The following is a 24,174-nucleotide window of genomic DNA, read 5'->3' as shown; positions in this document are numbered from 1 at the left end:
CGTGCTGCAAAAAATAAAGAGTGTCTTTAAATGCCACCAGGCGAGCACAGCGCTCTTCCACACGTTCACCCCGCGGGCAGCGCGAGGCCGAAGAGCGCAGGCTACAGGCCAGCGCGCCGCGTCGCCGGGACTCAGCGGCCGGCAATCCCGGGGAAGGGGGCAGAGTTCCGAGTCGCCCTTCCCGCACCCCCGCACCTTTTCCTTCTCCTCAAAACTGAGGGGCTTCCCAGAAGGTTCTTCCATCGGGCCGGCGAACGAACGGGAAGAGCAGCCGTCGCCGGCCCGGGGCTGCGGACTAGCGGACTCCTGTGGGCCCGGCCCCGCCAGCACCCCGGGAAGGAAAGGGGCGCCCGGGGCACCCGCAGCGCGCGACTGGCCAGCTCCCGCGCGCCGTCAACCCGGCCAATGGAGTCCCGCGCTGGGTCGCGCACGCGCAGCCGGGACTGCTGAGCGCCGGGCGGGGCCGCCTCGCGGGGGCGGAGCTGGGGACGAGACCCGAGGCAGCCTGGGAGCGGAAGTGCAGCGCTCGCCGGAAGTTCCGGCATCCCCGGCATCCCCGGCGGACTGAGCGGCGGACAGGCTTAGGCTGGAGCCCGAGCTGCTTGGAGGACTTGGTGGCCATGGAGTTGGGCGAGCTGCTCTACAACAAGTCCGAGTACATCGAGACGGTGCGCGGTGTCCGCACATCGGCGCGTCCCTCTCCCGGCCGGGGTCCCATTGGGGCCGGTGCCCCCCTCTTGTCCCTGCCCCACCCCAGTCCCTGTGGCGTTTATGGGCGTGTATAGGTCTGGCCTTATTTATTCCGTAAATGGCAAGTTTAGGCTTTTTCATTGAATCCCGGTTTCCTCGTAGAGACAAAATGCTTTATAGAAGGCAGGGCAGGTCTCGTCCATCCTAATATTAATTACAGCTCCAGACTTCGGGCTTTTAAAAAGGAACCTGTCGTAATTGATTACTATGTGCTAAAGACTGTTAAGCTCTTTATAGTCAATATGTGATGTGTGTAAGTGGCTCAATCAACGTTACTACTCTTATTTTGTTTTTCATTGAATCTCCCAACTCTATGATACTGGTGAAATCATTACCCTGGGGCTAGGGCTTTAAAATTGGGAGATAGAATTGGGGCTTGAATCCACATCTCTGGTGCCCCTAGGCCAGTGGTTCTCAACCTTCCTAATGCCGCGACCCTTTAATAGAGTTCCTCATGTTGTGGTGACCCCCAACCATAACATTATTTTCGTTGCTACTTCGTAACTGTAATGTTGCTACTGTTATGAATCGTCATGTAAATATCTGATATGCAGGATGTATTTTCATTGTTACAAGTTGAACATAATTAAAGCATAGTGATTAATCACAAAAGCAATATGTAATTATATATGTGTTTTCTGATGGTCTTAGGCGACCCCTGTGAAAGGGTCTTTCGACCCCCAAAGGGGTCGCGACCCACAGGTTGAGAACCGCTGCACTAAACTATAGACAGACCTCCCACATCGAAATTCTGCATCTGTTCTTTGAATCCCTCGTTTCCTAGTCCACCCTCGCTTCATTGAAATTCTGGACTCATTCCTTGTAGAATTTCAAGCCTTTCTCTCCAGTACGAACTTCCTTGACGGAAACCTCTAGCTCAAAACCCACGCAGCTTGCCCCCCCTCATTCCCTGCTGTTTCCTTTTAGGCCTCTGGGAACAAAGTTAGTCGCCAGTCGGTGTTGTGCGGAAGTCAGAACATCGTTCTCAATGGCAAGGTAAGGGACAAAGCCACCCCCTGGATGCATACCTTTGCTTTCTTTTCACAAATTATTACATCAGCAGGGCAGATAAAATGTTGCCACATTTCCCATTTATTGCTGTATATTTAAAAATTCTCTCTTTTAATTCTCCAGATTAGATCTATTAAATACAAAAGGGGTTCAATAAAAGGAGGCAACAAAAAGCCTTTTTCCTTTTATGCCAGGAAATGATACAATGGCACCCACAACCAAGATTATTACCCAAGATTGAAATACTGGACACAAAACATAAATATGTAACAAAGCGTTTTAGTGCAGAAACTAAAGTAGTACTAATATATTTATCTGTTTGATAATAATTACTGATTCAGTCCTAACTGAAACACTTAGAATTAATGTGAGCATTTGGAAAAATAGTACAATTTAAGACCAGTTTGTAAATGGAATATGAAAGGCTCAAGATCTTCAGTCTGAATAAATCAAAATGGCAGAGAGATAAATAGAAACTTGAAGATAGCCCTAGCCAATTTGGCTCAGTGGAAGGGTCCTGGGTTTGATCTGGTCAAGGGCACGTACCTTGGTTACAGGTTCCTCCCTGACCTGGGCCCTGTCTTTCCCTCTGTTTTCTACTCCCTCGAAAAATTAATGGAAAAATATCTTCGGGGGAGGATTAAAATTTTTTTTAAATAAACTTGAAGATAATAGAACATTTAAGAACCATAGAAAATATCAAGACGTATTTGAGATTAATAAACATTGAAGTCTGTGTCTCCTGCCATCTGGAATACTAAATATTCCTTGAAATGTTATACCTCTAACCTCCAGAGGGAAAATAGTCTATAACTGTAATCAAGAGATCGCAAATATTTTTAGTAAAGATAAAATTTGTATGTCCATTAGCGCATCATATCCATTTGAGATTTAATGGAAAGGAAATATAGTTCAGTAAATAGATATAATTAGTAATTATAGACACACTGGTTAGCACAGAAATAGAAAATTCCATTAACTTCATCTGACTCATTTGGAAATCCTTCAGCTAATTATAAAACATTTTCTGTGCTCAGCCCCCGTAGCTCAGTGATTGAACATCGATTTATGAACCAGGAAGTCATGGTTCCATTCCCAGTCAGGACACGTGCCTGGGTTTCGGGCTCAATCCCCAGTAGCTGTTCTCAGTTTTTTTGGGTATATATCTAGGACTCCGATTGCTGGGTCATGTGGTAATTCTTTTTTTAAAGATAAACTATTTATTTATTTACTTACTTATTTGAGAGGAAGGGAGCAGGATAGAGAGATAGAAACATCGATGAAAGAGGAACATCATTGATCGACTGCCTTCTGTACACACCTCTACTGGGGATTGAGCCCACAACCTGGGCATGTGCCCTGACCGGGAATCAAACTAGTAACCTCGCCCTAGCTGGTTTGGCTCAGTGGATAGAGAGCATTGGCCTGTGGACTGAAGGGTCCTGGGTTCAATTCCAGTCAAGGGCACATGCCCAAGTTGCAGGCTCGATCCCCAGTAGGGGCCGTGCAGGAGGCAGCGGATCAATGATTCTCTCATCATTGATGTTTATCTCTCTCCCTCTCCCTTCCTCTCTGAAATCAATAAAAATATATTTAAAACAAAAACTGGTGACCTCTTGGTTCTTGGGTTGACGCTCAACCTCTGAGCCACACTGGCTGGGCCATGTGGTAATTCTGTGTTTAGTTTTGTGACTTTGTAACTATTTTCCAAAAGGGCTGACCCATTTTGCGTTTCCACCACAATGCAATAGAGTACCAGTTTCTTCACATCTTCACTAACACTTGTAATTTTCCGTTATTTGGATGTGGGTATGAATGGTATCTCATTGTAGTTCTTGATTTGCATTTCTCAAATAACTAATGATGATGAACATCTTTTAATGTGTTTATTGGCCATTTGTGTATCTTCTTTGGGAAATATCCATTCAATACTTTGCCCATTTAAAAATTGTGTTGTCCTTTTGTTGTTGGGTTATAGGAGTTCTTTATATATTCTGCATATTAAGTCTTTATCAGATATATGATTGCAAATAAATCCTACCATTCTGAGATTATCTTTTCACTTTCTTTTTTGCAGTTTATTGATTTTTAGAGAGAGAGGAAGGAAAAGGGAGAGAGAGATATCGATGTGAGAATGCAATATTGACCAGCTGCCTATTGGAGATTGAATCCACAACCTGGACAAGTGCCCTTGACTGGGAATTGAGCCAGCAACCTCCTGGTGCACAGGACGATGCCCAAGCAACTGAGCCACACTGGCCAGGGCTCTTTTCACTTTCTTGATGATGCTCTTTGATGCACAAAAGGTTTTAATTATGATGAAGTCAAATTTATCTATTTTTTTTTCTTTTGTTGCTCAAGGTTTTGCTATCATATCTAAGAATCCCATACCCAAGATCACAAGATTTACTCTTATATTTTTTTCTAATAGTTTTTTGGTTTTAGCACTTGTGTTTAGGTTGTTGATGCATTTTTTTTTTTTTTGGTTTGTTTTGTTGTTAATTCTCACCTTAGAATATTTCTTTCATTAATTTTTAAAGAGAGTGGAAGGGAGGGGGAGAGACAGAGAGACATTGATGTGAGAGAGACACATCTATTGGTTGCCTCCCCCTTGCTCCTACTGGGGCTGAGGATGAAGCCTGCAACCGAGGTACGTGCCCTTCACAAGAATTGAACCTGGGACCTTTCAGTCCAAGGGACAACACTGTAATCACTGAGAAAAATGAGCTAGGGCTCATTGATGCATTTTGAATTAATTTTTGATATAGGGGGTCCTAATTCATTCTTTTGGAATGTGGAAATCCAGTTGTCTGAGTGCCATTTTGGTCTTGGCATCATGTTAGAAAATCAGTTGGCTGTAGATGCATGGTTTCTTTGTTGACTCTCAGTTTTGCTCCATTGGTTGATATGTTTGTTCTATGTCAATACCATACTGTTTTGGTTGTTGTGGCTTTGCAGTAATTTTGTAATCAGAAAGTATGAGTCCTCCAACTTTATCCTTTTTCAAGATTGTTTTGGTTGTTTGGCCCATCTGTTTCTTTTTAAAAAGATGTTTTATTTGGCACTATTTGGCACACACAGAGAGTAATATGTAATATGTTGTTATAAAGTATAAAAATTAAATAGATACCAGGAACCCACCATCCAAATGCAGAACTGTAACATGTAATACAGTGCTACCTTTGTCTTCCTCTCCCATTCCTTACTTCTGCCTCCTTCCAAGAGGAAATTACTATCTTGAACTTTGTCTTACAGAAATTCTTTATTTTTTTTATGTGTTTATTTTTTAAATATGTTTTCAATGATTTTACAGAGAGAGGAAAGGAGAGGGAGAGGGAGAGAGAAATAGAAACATCGACGAGAGAGAAACATCAATCAGCTGCCTCCTGTATGCTCCCCACCGGAGATCGAGCCGTAACTTGGGCATGTACTCTGACGGGGAATTGAACCAGCAACCCCTTAAGGCATAGTTCAGTGCTCAACCACTGAGTCACACTAGCTGGGCTAAATTTTTTATTTAAAAAAAATGTTTTACCACAAACATATGTATCCCTAAGTAATACAGGGTGTCCCAAAAAATGTATACACATTTTGAATAATTATAAAGGCAGTATTTATTAAAATACATTTTATTTTCAATATGCAATAGAATCAGCTGTTAAAATGTGTATACATTTTTTGGGGAAACCTATATAAATGGTTTAGCATTACTTGGTTTTCTGTGACTTTTTTAACATATAATTATGACAGTAGAAAACATTTAATATGACACTGTTATTTCTAAGATTCATGTGGTTTGTGCATTTTCACTGCTGTGTACAATTCCATTTATTCCCCTCACTTGTTGGTGAATAACTAGTTATTTTGTTTTCAATTTTGCTATTATGAACAGTCCATGTATGTTTCTAGTTCTTGTCCCTTTGCGAACTTTGACACTTTTGTTTTTCTGAGCCTTTATATCAGGTGTCACAGCGCCTGCAGGAGTAGACAGGGATAAAATGAGTAAAAAGACTGGGTGTGGCCGGCTCAGTGGTTGAGCATTGACCTATGAACCAGGAGGTCATGGTTCAATTCCCGTCAGGGCACAAGCTCAAGTTGCAGGCTCCATCCCTGGTGGGGGGTGTGCAGGAGGCAGCTGATCAATGATTCTTTCTCATCATTGATGATTCTATCTCTCCCTCTCCCTTCCTCTCTGAAATAAATCATTACACACACACATATAAAGACTGGGCGTAAACAATAGTGTTGTGGGGCCTGGTGACTTGGGACAATACATGTCCTAGTTAAACCCAAGCTGATTGTTTCAAGTGAGAAAATACGCTTATATTTCCAGAGCTTCTGATTTTTCCAAAAGAAACTAGAAATCTGGATTTTTAAAAATGCAAAATGTTCCACTTTTCAAATAATAGCAGTTAATTTAAATGATAAAAAATGTTGTCTGGGCGACACAAAACAGGTTTCCAGGTGCTATCCTTGGGCCTCCAACTTCCACCTCTGCCTTTTCCCTTGTTGAGTGCAGTGAACTCTGCTTTAGTACCATTTCTTCCCTGTAAGGGTCTCATAGGCACCTCCTTTCATTTTAACACACTGTTGCCTCTATTTTGAATCACTTCTCTTCTTCAGTTGCACTCTTTTATATATATATTTTTATATATATATTTTATATATATATATTTGTTTTACATATTTTATTGATTTTTTAGTGAGAGGAAGGGAGAGGGATAGAGAGTTAGAAACATCGATGAGAGAGAAACATCAATCAGCTGCCTCCTGCACACCCCCTACTGGGGATGTGCCCGCAACCCAGGTACATGCCCTTGACCAGAATTGAACCTGGGACCCTTCAGTCCACAGGCTGACGCTCTATCCACTGAGCCAAACCGGTTAGGGCTATTTTGGAACTTTTAAGACAAAAGTAGAGAGACCATATAATAAATTCACCAGCTTCTACAATTAGTGATATTCTGACATTAATCATTTCCCAAACATATTTTGACTGGGATGGGGAGCCGACCTGTAGTATTTTAAAGCATCGTAGTATTTCACCCATAAATACTTTGCATATGTATCACTCATATTTAAAGACTTTAAATAGTAGAGTATCCTTCTTATAATTTTTTTCAAAAACACAGTAATTTCCTAATATCGGGAGAGGGAGAGGGAGAGGGGGAGAGGGAGGGGGAGGGGGAGAGAAAGAAAGAAAGAAAGAAAGAAAGAAAGAAAGAAAGAAAGAAAGAAAGAGAGAAAAAGAGAAATATTGATGTGAGAGAGACACATCAATTGGTTGACTTCCCAGATGCACCACAACTGGGCTAGGGATGGAACCTGCAACCTAGGTATGTGCCCTTGACCAAGAATTGAACCTGTGACTCTTCGGTATGGGGGCTGACGCTCTAACCAGGGAGCAACACCGGCCAGGGCTCCCCATGCCATCTTATATTGAGGAAATTGGATCACTCTTCTATAGAATTTTCAATCTTCTGAATTTGACTGATTGTATTTACATTGCCCCCTCCTCCCTGTAAATTGGTAGTTAGATCTAGAGCAGTGGTCAGCAAACTCATTAGTCAACAGAGCCAAATATCAACAGTACAACGATTGAAATTTCTTTTGAGAGCCAAATTTTTTAAACTTAAACTATATAGATAGGTACATTCTTATTCACTTAATTAGGGTACTCCTAAGGCTTAGGAAGAGCCACACTCAAGGGGCCAAAGAGCCGCATGTGGCCCGCGAGCCGCAGTTTGCCGACCACGGATCTAGAGGCTTGGTCAGATTTCTGTACTTCTAATTTATTGCTTTTCCTCGGCCCAGCTATTGACTTAGATAAGGCTCATTGTCTCTTTTTACCTTCATCCACTGTAGTCATCTAAGGGTTATTTTCCCTACAGTGAGGAGTTCTCCCTCCTCCATTCAGATTCTAGACTTCTTCAAGAGTAATATTTCTAAAATGAACATTCACTTGTTCCAATCGTTGGCTAATATCTTCATTGATTCCTTATATCCTCTAGGAAAAAAGTCCAAGTTTCTATGCTCAGCATATGGAATTCCTCATGATCTGGTGCCTTGTTTACTTTTCCAGCTGCAATCCCAGCCATATACACTTTTTTTTTACCCCATTCATTTATTTATTCAACAGACATTTCAAAAATACCTACTCTTTACCAAGTATGGGGCATTGGTTCCCCCACATTTCTGGGTTGTGTTATTCAACCCCTCTGGGCAATCTCTGGGAAGCCTGCAGAGTAGCACCTAATCTGAGTCCAGACATTGGGAGAGCTACCAGAACCACACTGAGTCCCCCTCTGGGAGCATGAAGTTGGAGGTAGTTGTGCTACCAAATAAGGCAAAGTCAGGAGCCACCAGGACTCTTGTTGAGCAAGCAGCCATGGCGTGGCTGTGAGTAAATCCAAGGAGGTGCATAAACTAGGTCTACTCCAGGTGTTCCCAGTAAATGTTTGTTCATTCAGGGAGGCCTAGTCAAAGGCTGTTCTGGGGAAAGCTTATGATATAAGGGGAACATCTTCAGCTACAAGCAGTTGTGAGGTTTTTTGCACACATTCAGATATTTATAAAACAATAAAAATTGCATTTTTTAAGTTCTTTTTTTGTTTTGTTTTATTGCTTAAAGTATTACAAAGGGTATTACCTATGTGTCCTTTTTTTTCCCCCGCCCTTGACAATCCCCTGGCCTCCCCAACCCCCCAGTGTCTTATGTCCATTGGTTATGCTTATATGCATGCATACAAGTCCTTCAGTTGATCAAAAATTGCATTTTGTTATGTATTTATTAAAGATAATCACTTACTGCCCAACTGGCGTGTCTCAGTGGTTGAGCGTCAACCTATGAACCAGGAGATCATAGTTTGATTCCCAATCAGAGCACATGCCCAGGTTGTGGGCTTGATCCCCAGTAGGGGGCGTGCAGGAGCAGCTGATCAATGATTCTCTCTCATCATTGATGTTTCTATTTCTCCCTATCCCTTCCTCTCTCAAATCAATAAAAATATTTTTTTAAATAAAAAAGACAATCACTTATAGTTTATAAAAAATATTGGCCTGATCTACACAAAAATTTCCTGATAATGGTAATTAAAAACTGCTACTCTTACCACCCTTGTTTCCACACCAATATTCATTCTAATCTTGAAGTGTAATACAATAAGACTGAAGACCAAACACTTTAGGTCCTGGTCAAAATAATAAAATACTCTTAAGTCTTTTGGGTCCTTGGATTGATTGACATGAATAAGGGAACCAATATTTTAAAATATATTTTAGCCGAAACCGGTTTGGCTCAGTGGATAGAGCGTCGGCCTGCGGACTGTGAAAGGTCCCAGGTTCGATTCCGGTCAGGGACGTGTGCCTTGGTTGCGGGCACATTCCCAGTGGGAGATGTGCAGGAGGCAGCTGATCGATGTTTCTAGCTCTCTATCTCTCTCCCTTCCTCTCTGTAAAAAATCAATAAAATATATTTTAAAAAAATATATATATATTTTAAAATTTATTTCGGAGAGGAAAGGAGAGGGAGAGAGGGATAGAAACATCAATGATGGGAGAGAGTCATTGATTGGTTGCTTTCTGCATGCCCCCCATGGTGGATTGAACCTGCAACCCAGGCAGGTGACCTGACCAGGAATCAAACCATGATCTCCTGGTTCATAGGTCGATGCTCAACCACTGAGCCACGCTGGCTAGGCAACAAAACCAATTTTTGATGTGAAAGAATTGTGTTCATCTCCAATAATGAATTCAAGCTCCTGCCAGCCCACTCGGTTGCGGGAGGCCACAACATCATTCTCTTTGGTAATTTCACTGTCAGCAATTCTCTTCAGTTCCTCCCTCACACTTATGTACATAAGCCTCTTTTCTGATCATGACATTTTTGTAATTGCTGTCATTGGCATATCTCAGTTTCCCATTGAGCTGAACTTACCCTTGTGATGCACCATGTAATAATGCAGGTAAAAGTCACTGTCCATGGCTCAAAAAAAGGCCACAGAGACGGAACTTTAATAGCAAACCATGCAGTCAGTGTTATAAGGGCAATTCTCTTACAAGTTTTAAAAAAATTAGTAATTCCCTGATATCATCTAATCCTCAGTCCATGTTTAGTCTTTCCTGTATTTCAAGATATTTTTTTGCAATTGGTTTGTTCAAATCAGGCTCCAAAGAAGGTCTTAATCTTACAAGTTATACCTTTAGGTAGAACATTAGACTCAGTAGATCAAGCATGTCAAACTTCTGGCCAAACTCGTTATTTAAACGCAGCGTGCACCATGAGTTTGCCATGCTTGCAGTAGATCACACCACAATTCTCAGTCAGGGTCTTGTTACCTGCTTTTTTTGTTATTATGTTTTCATCTATGTTGATAATTTTTAAGTGTGCTTTGTTTTATAGACCATTGTGATGAATGACTGTATTATCCGAGGAGATCTGGCAAATGTAAGAGTTGGACGTCATTGTGTTGTGAAAAGTCGGAGTGTCATAAGGCCACCGTTCAAGAAATTCAGCAAAGGGTATGTAACTTAATTATCTTGTTTCAGTCTTGGGCAAGCTGCTGCTAATGGTGGTGTTCTCCATGTGTTGATTGTGGTGCAAGGAATGGGTCTATGCTGTTGTTGGAGATGCTGAGTAAGAATTCTGGTGGTGGTCGTCCTAGTCTAGTTGATGGTTGGTCGGTTGGTTGTCAGAAACAGAATCCACTTAATCTGGCAAAAGCAAAGGGGGTTCTTATTAAACAGACACAGGCATATTTGATGAAACCTAAGGTTAGAAAAGGGGCTGAGCCTTATGAGGAACTAGAACCCCAAAGTAGTCACCTTGCCAGAATCAAGACAATATTCTGTATATCTAGTATCTCTGTCTCCAAAATGATACTTGGTTATTGATCTGTACTCTCTGCACTTCTGTTTCCCTCCCCTCTTTCTCGGATTGTCTTTCCCCTTTCCTCCTGGAGCTGACTTTGCTACTGCAGCCCCTCATTTATATCATTTCTCCATTTAGACTTCCAGCAGATACCAACTAGAGATCTTAGGTCTTATTTAAAATTCATGGGAGAGGGGATTGATTGGCTCAGTATGAGTTAACTGTTCACCCTTGGTCTAATAGCTGTGACCTGAGGGCAGGTCAACTCAGGTCCACTGATCTCGCAGTAGGAATAAGGAGTGTCCAAGAAGGACATGGACAGGGCAGGAAAACTGGCCACTCTACCCACATGGTGGCATTCTCTTTGTTTCCCTTCTCCTTAGCTAATTTATTCTCCTAGTTCCTACATGTGACATCTACATTTCATCCAGTAATTCAGCAAGCATTTATTGAATACTTTCCTTATGCCAGTCACTAAGTTCTAAGCAGGGCATATAAAGATGGATAAAATAGCATTCCTGCCTCAAGGTTTTGTGTGTGTGTGTGTGTGTGTGTGTGTGTGTGTGTGTATGTATCTTTAGAGAGAGAGAGGAAGAGAGAGAGAGAAACATTGATTTGTTGTTCCATGTAGTTATGTATTCATTGGTTGATTCTTGTATATGCCTTGACTAGGGATTGAACCCATAACCTTGGCGTATCAGGATGATACTCTAACCAACTGAGCTACCTGGCCAGGGCCTACCTCAAGGTTCTTCAAACCTAGTGGTAGAAATCTATATATATAAAAGGTTAAGTGTCCATCCGTCTGACCAGTAGCTATGATGCGCACTGATCACCAGGGGGCAGACACTCTACGCAGAAGCTGTCATGACATGCACTGGCCATTTAAAAATACACGGCACCACGGACCTGGTGCTGACAAACCAACACTCGGCTTCCCCCAAGTGGGACACAGGCCCTGCCACCACCCGGGAGCGACACCTCACCAAATCACAGCCAACACTGCCAAGACCCCATGGCGCAAAATGCGGCCCACAGCCCCGGTGCCCCAGCCCGGAAACAGTCGCTGTGGGCACCGGGTAATGACGTCATGTAGCAACGCCCGGCTTCCTCTCCCTAGTGACTAGCCTCCTTGCAGTTTCTTCAGCCCAGGAACACGACTTGCTTTATAGCCAGGTGCAAACATTTTACACTTTAATCAAATGTCTGTGACGCGTTTTCACATGCCTCATCTCATTTGATCCTCACAGAAGTCCTGGAGCAGGTAGCTAGGAGACTCAGTGGAATCCTATTTTCTTTTCATTAGCCAGAAAACGGAGATTTAGAAAGCTTAGAAACTTGAACCGACTGAAAAGAAGTAAGAAATGGTGGAACTTGAAAATGACTTCAGGTTTTCTCACTGTGCAGAATATAGTCAAACACTGCTACAGTTAAATATTTTACCATTTGTTCTCCCTGTGTGATCTACAATAATGATCTGCTTTGTGTTGATATTTACTGCTGTGTTGCTGACAATTACCTGAAAGAGAAGTTGGGGTGCTTCACTGGGCTGGAAAAAGTTTAGCTACATCAAAGAGCAGGTCTAAGGAAGTTTATTATATATGAGTGTGTGTATATATATATGTGTGTGTGTGTGTGTATATATATATATATATATATATATATATATATGGCTAAGTTCACTCGCGCATGCATGATACATATAAAGCTCTCACTGGCACCAATTGCACATGTGTGTTTCGATTTGTCATTGTCGATCATGAATTTGGTTGACACTCCTATTATAGAGAAAGGGCAAATAGCAATATTAAAATATTTCTTCTAATTAATTTCCTCTCAATGTGCATGAATCCGTGCACTGGGACACTAGTATTTACATAAACACATAGCTATTATATAATGTGATCACTACTATGTAATGTGATAGTCCTGTCACATGGGTCTGAACAAAGTAAGGTGGGAACAGGGAAGAGAGCAGCTAACTCAGACTAACTTTAATACCTAGGAGTGAATCATGCAGGGATAATCCTGCATCTCCCATAATGATGTTGGGCTCCAGGCTTTCCAAGATATGGGGATTGGAGTAGGGAGTCACTCAAACATTCACAAGAAATTATTCACTCATTATCTCAGAAGGCTATTAGGGGAAACCAGAAAACCTTGTGGTAGGTACCCTTTTGTGATTTTGTGTAGTGGCCGATACTCTGCTAGAGGTGTTGACTCCAGTTTCTGCTAAAAGCATTACTGGGCTAGATATGGTCCAAGGAAAGCATTGAGAACGAACATTGCATTGCTTATCCTTGCCCTTGTCATCCCAACTCCTCGCACAGAGTGTGGCATATTGTAGAGTTTGTTGGTGAGTGGAGAGATGTGTAAATAAGAATGGTCCACGTGAGAAATATAGAAATATGAAAGTATAAATAGCAACAATACCTGAACAGGAGGTGATAGGGATTTTGTCCCACACATATGCATGTCCCATATGCATATAATGGAATACAGTTTGGAATTTTTAACTTAAGATTAAAGAACTAATGGTACTGCTGTAAACTATGATGAGATCAGGGACTTTATTGCCACACAAGGTATACCGACTAAAAATGTGAATTCAGGAAAATTTAAAGAGTATGTAAATTTGCCATCGCTTTCTAAATATATATATATAGTTGCCATCTCTGACAAAATACTCGTGACAGAATAGAACCCAGGGCTGGAAAGAGCCAATGAGCATCCACCTACTTTATGTTCATTCCAGTCCAAATATTTTCCATCCTAAGATACTGAAATTACTCGTAAATATGACCACAAAACCACTGTCCGTGACACTGTAGGAGACCTGGAGAATGAGAGCAATATTAGAGCCCTCAGAAAGCCTACTGACACCTACTCCCATCCAAGTCCTGGCTTATACGTGTTACTTTCAATTAAACTTTTACCAAACCTCCATTCCTTGTTATATTCTCACATGTCATGGTAGTTTTCCTCTGTAGCATTTCCTCAGTTGTAACTAATTACTTGCTGTATAATCACTTATTTAATTTTGTTTCTTCTCTTTATTGTATGTGCCTTGTGGGCAGGGTTGCATTTTTTATCTTTGCCATTATATCCCCAATTCCTAGCATAGAGTCTGGCATATAGTAGGCACTCAGTAAAATGAAGGAATATATCCATTTTCAGATTGTTGGGTGCTAGCATTTATATCCCACAAACCTGATGTCAGTCCCTGGCCATATTACAGAGCAGATTAGAGGCCCGATGCACAAAATTCATGCAAGGGGCTCAGCCCTCGCAGCCCAGGCTTCATCTGGAAGGTCGTTCGGCTCTTTGGTCTAATTAGCATATTAGCTCTTTATTATATAGGATTATTAAAAATGTGATCTGTGAACGTTTTCAAAGGAAGCAGGAATGAGCACACAGGCACTCATTTTTATTTGGTGCCAGTGCCTTTAGCTTAGAATATCTTGCCCCTTCTGCCTTGCTGTTTTCTTGCTCTAATATTTCTGATATTGAGCTAGTAGGAAAATTTATATAGAATATAGTGGTAAAAAGTTTGAAATTTAGATTTGCCATCTCTGACAAAATACTGGGGAAATTATAGAATTTCTCTAGCCTGAGGATTCCTTCCTTGCTAGGAACAGTTTTAATAAGACAAGATGATGAACTTGAGATTAGGATCTATAGTTTTATAAGCCTTGACCAGAAATACCTCACCTTGACCTTTGTTCGTCTTTTTTCCTATAGGGTTGCATTCTTCCCTTTACATATTGGGGACCATGTTTTTATTGAGGAAGATTGTGTGGTCAACGCGGCTCAGATTGGCTCTTACGTTCATGTTGGCAAGAACTGTGTGATTGTGAGTATGGTGACTTGGTGACTAAGCAGCCTCACTGCCCTCTGGCTCCTGTCCCTCCCATCAGTGGCCTCTGCGTCTGTGACCAGACAAGGCAGAAGTAGCTTCTGGTCCGCTGGCATTATTACTGCATTTGGAGCTCTTTCCTAGGCATTCATGATCATGGCTGATCTTTATTGAACCTCTTCCCTGTGATGTTAAAGACCTTCCTTTAATTTTTTCATTTACTCCTCACAATCATCCAAGGGTGTTGTAGGTGCTGCTGTTATCCCTGTTTGCAGTAACACTGAAGATCTTAGATACTGTAGGGTTGATGAGGCTATTAAGTAGAGCTGGGATTTGAATCCAGGTGGTATGAATGGTCATGCTGCTATATGTCCTACCTGTTGCCTTACCTTAGGGATCTTACTGTCTGGTGGGGTGAGAGGTGAGTGAAGGGTGAAGTAAAACTGGCTCATAGACGAGAGGAGGATGGGCATTTCGGTTAAGAGGCTGGCATGTGTAAGGCTCAGAGTCACCACAGGACATGACTTCAGGGGAACTGCAGGTAGTTGAGGGTGCATGGGAGCACCTTGCTCAGCAGAACCCGTAGGATCTGGTCCCAGGAGACTTGGCATCAGTTTGTTTGGTCTCACTCGGGTTTCTTGGCATTTCACAGATGAGGAGCTTGATTTCAGGCAGGATTTATAAGAATGTTAATAATGATCAGAGCCAAACTGTTTAGGGAAAATGTTTCCTCCACTTTAAATTTGTACTTCAGACCAGATTCTAGGAAAAGCCAATACTTTTTAATATTTTTAAATGGCTGCTCCTAATAATACAGAGCTGGCTCTCCGCTCTGGATGAGACTCTGATCCTGGAGTATCGGAAAACTCGTAGCAGCTGTGCAGTTAACGGTCCAGGAGCCACAGGCACCGTGCAGGGGAGAAGCCCTTGCTGCGAGGAGCATTCCAGCCTGACCTGTTACTCAGAATCAGGGAGGTGGTTGTTTTGCCAGGTATGTTCCTCCAGAGTGCTTAGTGTTAGAGACCTGGCCTGCTGTGGAAGGAAGAGGGAAGATAGTGAAATCCAGCCTGTCCCACGTCCCGTTGGCAGAAGCTGGCTTTCCAAGCCTCAGCTGGGTTTCCTGGTATGTCCTGTGGCCAAGAAGACCTCAGCGTAGCACCTTAGTCCTTCAGCCTGTCCTTTAGCCCTGCAGCAGACATTTGAAAGGTTCATGGCCAGATGCTAGTCCCAGGCCTGGGGAAGTCTAGTCCCGTTGTCAGGTGCACTGCTTTGTGGGTCACTTTTCAGTGTATCAGTTGACTGTCATTTCACAGTCATTGTTCAGTAGTGGTAGCACTGTCCTCGTTTGCTGAACCTTTACAGATTCTCAAGTAATGTGAGAGTCTTTTAAAAGAGTCTGGCGTGTCTCCTGACACACAGGTCCTTCCTATAGCATCCACGTGAAGTTTTAGGTATTAATTAGAATTGCCCGGATGCCAGTGGGAAAAGTCCAACAGGCAGTATTAACAGGCACTGTTGTGCTGTGAGTTGTGCATTTACCACTCTGATCCTGACAGCATCCCTGCAGGTTGGTTTTATGTCCTATTTCACAGATGACACAAAGGCTCAGAGATGCTGAATAACTTGTCTCAGGAGATATAGGTAGCTTAATGCTAGCAACATGCACTTCTTGACCCCTTCAGGAAAATTCTCCAGGAAAGAAAAAGAAGTAGTTTTAGATGTTAGCCTTCTCCACTATTGCCAATTCATTATGCCTAAGAAGAACCTACATTTTTTTTTTTTAATTTTGCTGATATCTAATTGATCTTTTTACCCAGAAAGCTCTGAAATCAAAATGAACATCATTTCTCTGAGTGGGCAGAATGGTCAACCAGTGGACAAAGCAGGCTGGTGGTACACAGAAGATCCGTGTTCCTCTTGTTTTGTTTTGTTACATCTCTCTCTCATATATATATATATATAGATATAGATATAGATATAGATATAGATATAGATATATAGATATATATAGATTGATTTCAGAGAGTAAGAGAGAGGGAGATAGAAACATCAATGATGAGAGAGAATCATCAATCGGCTGCCTCCTGAACGCCCTTTACTGGGGGTCAAGTCCATACCCGCGCATGTGTCCTTGATCAGAATTGAACCCGGAACCCTTTAGTCCACAGGCCGACGCTCTATCCACCGAGCCAAACTGGCCAGGGCCCACTGTGCCCAGATCTCTGTATGTGAATGTATCGTGCCTTACATAGCACATTCTCTTGCCTGTTATTCAGGGCTCCATGTGCTTAGTCTGAGTTATTAGGAGCTAAGATAGCATCTTGGAATCATTGGGAAATTATGAGGGAGCTGGTCACCAGCTGGATTTTGAAATTGACAATATCAGGGAATTCATGGAAGAGAACTTTGCAAGGAGGATGAATAGCTGCAGTAATGACTTGCTTCTGAGCTAAAGATGTTGCCAAGTATTGCCAAAACTATTGTCCACAAAGCTAGAGACAACGTAGTAGACACTTAAGAAATTCGGACCTTAGAAATATAAGTGCGTTAGAGGTAAAAAAAAAAAATTCATTTGTCAATCTATCTGTTAATTCTTGAAAAAGCATCCGATTTGGGTATATTTGGGTATTTAATAATGGGGAAAATTTGGTCACAACTAAATGAAAGTATCTTTCATATTCTTTGGTAAAATTCTTTGGTAATTCACACAGTGAATTACAGGCCCTGGTGATGTAAATATAAGTTGGTACAGAACAAAACTTATAGCAAGTAGCCTGAGGCGCACCTCTAAACTGTTTTCAGAGCCTCTCCTTACCCTTAACCCATGGAACAGATGGCTCTCCCAGATGTCCGCTCTTACCCTCAGAATGCCGTGGGTGATGGCAATGGAAAATTGGTGGCCGTGAATAAAGTCAGACATAAGGCTCAGCCTACACCTTCAAACAGTTGAATGGACTAATACAATCATTAGTGTAGAAGTGGATTCTGATTTCCTGCTTAAGTGGCTCTAGGACTTTGAGTGAAGAAGTGAGAATCAGCCTCCTTCCCTTCTCTGTTTTTCTGTGTGAGCCTCTCGGGCAGGGTCTTTCCTCATGAAAACAAGATAGCGCTCCTGTTTCTGTCCCATCCTTTGGAAACTTCGTTGAGAAGAGCTTTTTCCCTCAGTGCTCCCAGCAGAATCCTGATGTTGAGATTCATCAGACTGGTTTTTGGCTCAAATGCCAATTCTCTAGACCAGCGGTTGCCAACCGGTGATCCGTGGACCACTGGTGGTCCGTGAGGTCCGACAGGTTGGCGACTGCTGCTCTAGACCAGTCTCTGTGGCCAGCTTGGGGTTTAGAGTGTGGGATGGAAATGGAAGCACATGGGCTGAGCTGGGCACAGGGGTAGTTCCCAACAGAAATACAGGTTCTGTTACCAGAGGAAAGGGGAACAGAGGTTGAGCAAGCAAAACAGATGTCCACTAAATTAAAAAAAGAAAAAAAAATTAAACAGAACTCTTAGAAGACTGAATGTCATATAGTCTGTAATGCTTAAGATAACCTGGACTGTCCCCAGCATATAACCTCCAGCTGAAATGTGCCCCCCCACCCCCACTCCACACACACACACACACACACACTCACACTCACACTCACACTTATATTCCTACCTCCTCTTGCTTGTCAGGTACCATCTGAAGCAGGGAACTGTGGCCAAGCCTCTTGTCACTATCCCTGGCTATTGTAAGATATCACAGATGAAGAAAATATAAAATAGCCATCCATGTTTATTCGTATTTCCTGATCTATTTCCTGTTAATAATATTGTAATTTCAGGGACGCCGGTGTGTGTTGAAAGACTGCTGCAAAATTCTTGACAACACAGTACTACCCCCAGAAACGGTGGTCCCACCATTCACTGTCTTCTCAGGCTGCCCAGGTAACCGTCAGTACTGACTATGAAAACTCGTTGATTTTTCTTCACAAAAGCCATGCAGGCAATTTCTGTCTCTGACAGTATGTTAGTCTAGCTGACTTAAAAATTCTTCTACTACAAAGTACGTGAGAATGCTGTTTACAATATTACAGGTATCCTTTTAAATGCATAGTTGGATAAGGACATTCCCATGGGTCAGAAGTAAAGAGGAAACGGAATGGATACTGGGAGCACGCTTCAGTTGACGCTGTCTTCAGAAAGGAGTGGCTGAGGGTGGATACTGTGTGGGGAAGAGAGAGAGCCTTGCATCCACACATGGCAGAGGGCCTCTTGGAGGGTTCACCTCAGTAAAAGTTGATGTAGAGCAAGTCTGTCACCAGCACAGGAAGAACAGAGAGAGGCATGTCTCTCTTGGCCTGGGCGGCTACATGGAAAAAGGAAGTCTCTCCAGAGAATTCTAACTACGGCCTTATGCGCACATTGGTTGGTGATTTGAACTTACACTTCCTGCCCTGCCCAGGAATGTCCACATTGAAAAGTGAACATACAGCATGGTCTAATACCAGTGACAACTCTAGACAGCTGAGAGAAGTAACTGTATTCCCTCTCAACCTTGGCTGACAGAATGCTCGTAGGTAAAAACCCTCTTGAGCTAAGAGTTCCTGATTACACAGCATGTGAGAAAACAAGTAATACATGCTTGTCCTAGAAAGCTCGGAAAACACTGAAATCAAAGGAAAATGGAACCTCATATTTCCCCCACCCTAAGCATCATTTCTTTTTTTAATATATATATATATAATTGATTTCAGAGAGGAAGGAAGAGGGAAAGATAGAAACATCAATGATGAGAGAGAATCATTGATCGGCTGCCTCCTGCATGCCCTGCACTGGGAATCAAGCCCGCAATCCAGACATGTGCCCTTGATGGAATCGAACCCGGGACCCTTCAGTCTGCAGGCTGACACTCTGTCCACTGAGCCAAACTGGCCAGGGCAACAGTTATGTCTTATGCATGTTTACATAATAGAAATTCTATGACGTATACACAGGCACATCACAAATTCGTAGATGGATATCTGCTAGTGGGTGGCTTAATTGTTTTTCCAGTTTAAACAGTCTCATTACTCAGATAATTGAATATGACTTTCAAAGATGGACAACATCGTCCACCCAGATTCTTTGGGGTGGAAATTGGCCATTCTGTTATTTCACGCGTCTCTGCTTTTGCAGAGGAGGAAGAGACATCTTTAGTAATTCTCCCCATATAGGGTTCCACTGAGAAAAAGTCTCATTGATCTCAGCCAGTGCTAGGTCAGATTGTCAGATAAACATCTCATCTGAGGTGAGAAGTGCATTGTACCCTGGCCGGGTGGCTCAGTTGGTTGGAGTGTTGTTTCATACACCAAAAGGTTGTGGGTTTGATTCCCAGTCAGGACACATACCTAGGTTGTGGATTCCATCTCCATTCTGGGCGTACACAGGAGGCAACGGATAAGTGTTTGTTTCTCACATTCATGTTTTATTTCCTCTCTTCTCTTCTCTTCTCTTCTCTCTCACCCTGTCTCCTTCCCTTCCTCTCTCTTAAAAAGAAAAAAAAAGGTAATACATTGCTAGAGAAATTTCCTAATGTCTTTTAACTTATTGAAGGTCCTTAAACCAACTTAGGGCTGATGGCAGAAGTCAAGGAGGGCTCCACACCATGAATCTGAGTCATGGAACAAATTGAGAGGCCAATCATACAGAAAGCGTCTGGGTCAGGAACCAAGAACTCACAGGCCCCAGGCCAGGCAGATTCTGCAAATAATTGAAGCAATAGCCCATCTTATTGCTGCTCGGCCTTTTGGCTAAGGTCAAGTGTAATAGCCCATCGTAGCTGGTTACGAACACAAGGGCCAGTTTTCCTGAAACCCTATGCCTCTTATTAAAGATGGAGATTGCCAACAGAGCATTTAGATGGTTAGCATTTGTTGTGAAACTACATAAAACGAACATGGGAAGTATCTTATCACAATGCACAAAGTACTAACTCTAAGTAGGGCTCAAAGTGCACATCAAGGCTTCCTCACTAACCAGCTCTCACATCTTGAACACCCACCCTCTCTAGGCCTCAGCTTCCTCATTTATACATGACCTCTAAGGGCCTAGGCGGCTTGGATCCTTCATCAGAAGCTCCAAACACAGTGTTTCTTTGGATTTGAAGTATTTAGCAGTGCTTCCCTGACTTCTGCTGTCAGCCATAGGTTGGTTCTAAGGACCTTTAATAAGTTAAAAGAAATTAAGAGGTTTTTCTAGCAATGCACTTAAAATATATATATATATATATATATAGTGCATATGTGTGTTTGTATGTATATGAGTGTATAGGTATATGAGTATATAATATGAATATATGAAACTGTTTATGCATATATAAACAGAATCATACTCTATTCTGTGTGGAAAGTTGCTTTCTTAACAATATATCAGTACATCTTGGACATTTTTTCTTGTCAGTATGTAGAGATTCACCTCATTCCTTTTTCTTTTTTAATTGACTTTTAGCGGGAAAGGGAGAGAGGGAAACATCGATAGGCTGCCTCCCGCATGTCCCCCACCAGAGATGGAGCCCACAACCCAGGCATGTGCCCTGACTGGAAATTGAACCAGCAACCTTTCAGTGCATAGGACGACTCCCAACCAACTGAGCCACACTTTGAATACATAAATGTACCACAGCATAATTAGTCTGTGCCCTGTATAAGGTGTCATTAGAAGTTGTATAGTACCTGGGTTTTCATGATTAGAAACTGCTGCATTGATGCATTTATATATATATGTTGTGCAATTGGGCAAGATTATCTGTGGAATAAATACTTGAAGTTGGATTGTCAGGTCACAGGGTATGAACTTCTAAAAGTTTTGTTAGCTATTCCTAAATTACGCCTCAAAATGGCCATATGAGTTTACACTTCCACCCGTAGTGCAGGGGAATGCCTCTTTCCTGGATATTCTTCAGTCTGAGGCCCATCTTTTATCTCTTCTGTCCGACTCTGACCCATATTTTGTCTGGTGCATGTTGGATTCATTCCATTGTATGACTAGCAGGGCAGTTTCTTACCTCGAGAATGCTCACCCTGACTTGCCTAGGAGGTGTCACACCAGAATCCAAGGGACGGACCAGTCCTTGTCTGGAACAACCTCTGATGTAGTCAGAGTTGCCTTAACTTCAGATCATGCAATAATGTGCTAAGCTCTTTTACTTGGAATAGATTTCTCCATTTTATTTATTTATTTCCTCACACATAAACATTCTTATCATCTAGAAGGTGGTCAGTGGAAGTATTCTGTTAGCACCAAAGATGGAAAACCTAGTATTTTGACTAAAGAAAAGGCTCCCTAGGGGTTTAAACGGGATTCAGAGCTGCAGGCCTTCCTGGCTCTCCATGGTGATCAGGTCTTTCTTTCCCCAGGACTCTTCTCGGGGGAGCTTCCAGAATGTACCCAGGAGCTGATGATTGACGTCACCAAGAGCTACTACCAGAAGTTTTTGCCCTTGACTCAGGTCTAATGTGTCTGTCTCGTGTTGAATTCGCTTGAGCTCTAAGATGAACTTGGGGACAAAGTGAGCCAGTCAGCATCTACAAAGAGCTCTTATGTCTTTGACACCTTCTACCCATCCTTTTTTGTTGTTGTTGGGTTTTTTGTTTAATTCTTCTGAATTTCTCAATCATCCTCGGCTCTGAGCTCTTAAGACTTTAATAATAGACCATCTGGAGGAGTTGTCTCCAAAAGCTCTGCTTAAACCGTACCTATTAACAGTCACTTCATACCATTATCTGTGGGACACAGACTCATCTGTTCATAGCACTCCCACTCGGTCCTGTGGATGGCTGGGTACTGCTGAGACAGGCTGCAGAGTAGGCACTCTGTCCAGCATGGCAGTCATGAAGCCAGTGTGCTGCTGTGGCCATGAATTCCCCGCTGTGAGACCCATCACATGGGTTGCTCTCAGCTTTCCTATCACTAACACATTTGGCCAGTTGCTGCAATTGCTCATAATCGTGAAGAAAAAGTGTTTGTGGCTTTTCAGGGCCCCGATTCCTATTGGCTACTGAAACATGAAAGGAGGGGTGGTTAATATTTCTCTGCTTTCCCAAATGACCTAAACTGTCATTTTTGGAAAAAAAAAATTTTTTTTTATTGATTTCAGATAGGAAGGGAGAGGGAGGGAGACATAGAAACATAATGATGAGAGATAATCATTGATCGTTTGCCTCCTGCATGCCCCCTACTGGGGATCGAGCCTGCAACTGGGCATGTGCCCTTGACTGGAATTGAACCCGGGACCCTTCAGTCCGCAGGCCAATGCTCTATCCACTGAGCCAAACTGGCTAGGCCAGGGCCTGAACTGTCATTTTAACCAAGGGTGACTAAGAAAAGACTTTCTAGCATTCTGTTGTAGGGCCATTGGCTTTCACTAGGAGGACCCTCAGCACCCAGATTTGATTTTTGCGAAGTCCCAGGTTTGAGTCTCATGTGGATGGACTGGTCAGGCAGCCATCCTTGCCTCAGGGTATTTGGGGGCAGCAGTATATGCCTTATTTCACTGAAGACATGACATTTGTGACAATTGTTCCCTGGCCTGGAACCATTTGACCCACCCTATATTTGCTGTAAACCTTACAGTTCAGACCAAAATACCTGTATACACAAGGGCCTCTTAAAGTCTCTCTGTGACAGTCCCGAGCAGTCAGGGAAGTCGCCAGTGCCATTCTTATTGTCTCCTGGGTAATAGTGCAACCCTCCCTGGACCTGCTCTGACCTCTTGGTTTAGAAGGAGGATGAGAAATGAAGGCCTGGGAATGTTGGCCTTGCTTAGTGCTCTGATTCTTCTGTGAGGGTGGAACAGTTCAGCCGTGGAGTTAAGGTCTAGCAGGCGCTGTAGTGATTCAATATCCGGCTGTAAGTCGGTAGCTGTATGCAATTATCTCTCCTCATTCAATGTAAAACTGCTTTCTGCTTTGTCTTTTTTTTTATGTTTGTACATTAAAAGATTGACAACCAAACAACTCATTTGAAGGTGATCACTCTTGCCCTCCAACGATGGCTACCTCTATTCTTCCAGCACTTTGCTCTCTGCTTGCAGCCTTGCTGCTCACACCAACCCTGGAAAGTGGATGTTCCTCTCACTTTACAGATGAGACTATTAGGTGACTGGGTCCAATACAAGGAGTGGCTGGCCCAGGAGCCACAGCACTGTCGGTCCGGCTCTAGAGCCCAGGCTCGTCAGAAGGGACAAGCTTGCCCTTGGAGCACACCTGCTGTGCCTCCTGTCTGTGCCAGCCGCCTGTCTGTACCAGCCGCCTGTCTGTACCAGCCTCCTGTCTGTACCAGCCGCCTGTGATAATTGCATGTTTTTCATCATACCCTGGCCTCTCCTCCAGCTCCCTTCTCCTTTTGTGCCACAAAAAGTACATCTTAGAGTTGGCAGAATATAACCTGTTGCTCACTAGAGAAATCTTCCAGGGCATGTCCAACAGATTTCCATCCCGCCTGTGTTTGGATTGTTTACCACTTTATGCAACTAACTGTCCATTTTCTTGTGTAATTTTTTCCAGCTTTATTGAAATACTAGAGGCCTGGTGCACAAAAATTTGTGCACTCGAGGGGGAGGGGGTCCCTCAGCCCGACCTGTGCCCTCTTGCAGTCTGGGACCCCTCGGGAGATAACGACCTACTGGCTTAGGCCTGCTCCCAGGTGGCAGAGGGCAGGCCCAGTCCCTAGGTGC

The 24,174-nt window shown here is 42.8% G+C and overlaps 1 protein-coding gene and 1 pseudogene across 2 annotated transcripts; one reads left to right on the top strand and one right to left on the bottom strand.

The window, feature by feature from the left end:
- The first annotated feature begins 543 nt into the window (after nucleotides 1-543).
- On the top strand, nucleotides 544-23,747 carry DCTN5 (dynactin subunit 5). The gene is made up of 6 exons (XM_081089366.1): nucleotides 544-668; nucleotides 1,678-1,746; nucleotides 10,163-10,281; nucleotides 14,372-14,483; nucleotides 18,305-18,407; nucleotides 21,857-23,747. Exons 1-6 carry the CDS (start codon nucleotides 621-623, stop codon nucleotides 21,952-21,954), a joined length of 549 nt encoding a protein of 182 aa, XP_080945492.1. The 5' UTR covers nucleotides 544-620; the 3' UTR covers nucleotides 21,955-23,747.
- On the bottom strand, nucleotides 5,728-9,743 carry LOC308518087 (protein mago nashi homolog; annotated as a pseudogene). Its single transcript has 3 exons — nucleotides 9,470-9,743; nucleotides 8,874-9,022; nucleotides 5,728-5,736 (listed from the first exon to the last, which is right to left on the bottom strand). The product of its transcript is annotated as a protein mago nashi homolog (transcript).
- Nucleotides 23,748-24,174: the final 427 nt, after the last annotated feature.

The sequence above is a fragment of the Myotis nattereri genome (assembly GCF_964212035.1).
Source record: "Myotis nattereri genome assembly, chromosome: 4".
In the NCBI taxonomy this organism is placed as follows: Eukaryota; Metazoa; Chordata; class Mammalia; order Chiroptera; family Vespertilionidae; genus Myotis; species Myotis nattereri.
The sequence above is the reverse complement of the archived record's forward strand: the minus strand, read 5'-3'. Positions and strand labels throughout refer to the sequence as shown.

What these genes read in the sequence shown, in the direction of transcription:
- DCTN5 (XM_081089366.1), top strand. Translation starts at nt 621, where the DNA reads ATGGAGTTGGGCGAGCTGCTCTACAACAAGTCCGAGTACATCGAGACG. An exon ending in ACATCGTTCTCAATGGCAAG is followed by an intron (nt 1,747 to 10,162) that starts GTAAGGGACAAA and finishes TTTGTTTTATAG; the next exon opens with ACCATTGTGATGAATGACTG. An exon ending in TTGGCAAGAACTGTGTGATT is followed by an intron (nt 14,484 to 18,304) that starts GTGAGTATGGTG and finishes TTGTAATTTCAG; the next exon opens with GGACGCCGGTGTGTGTTGAA.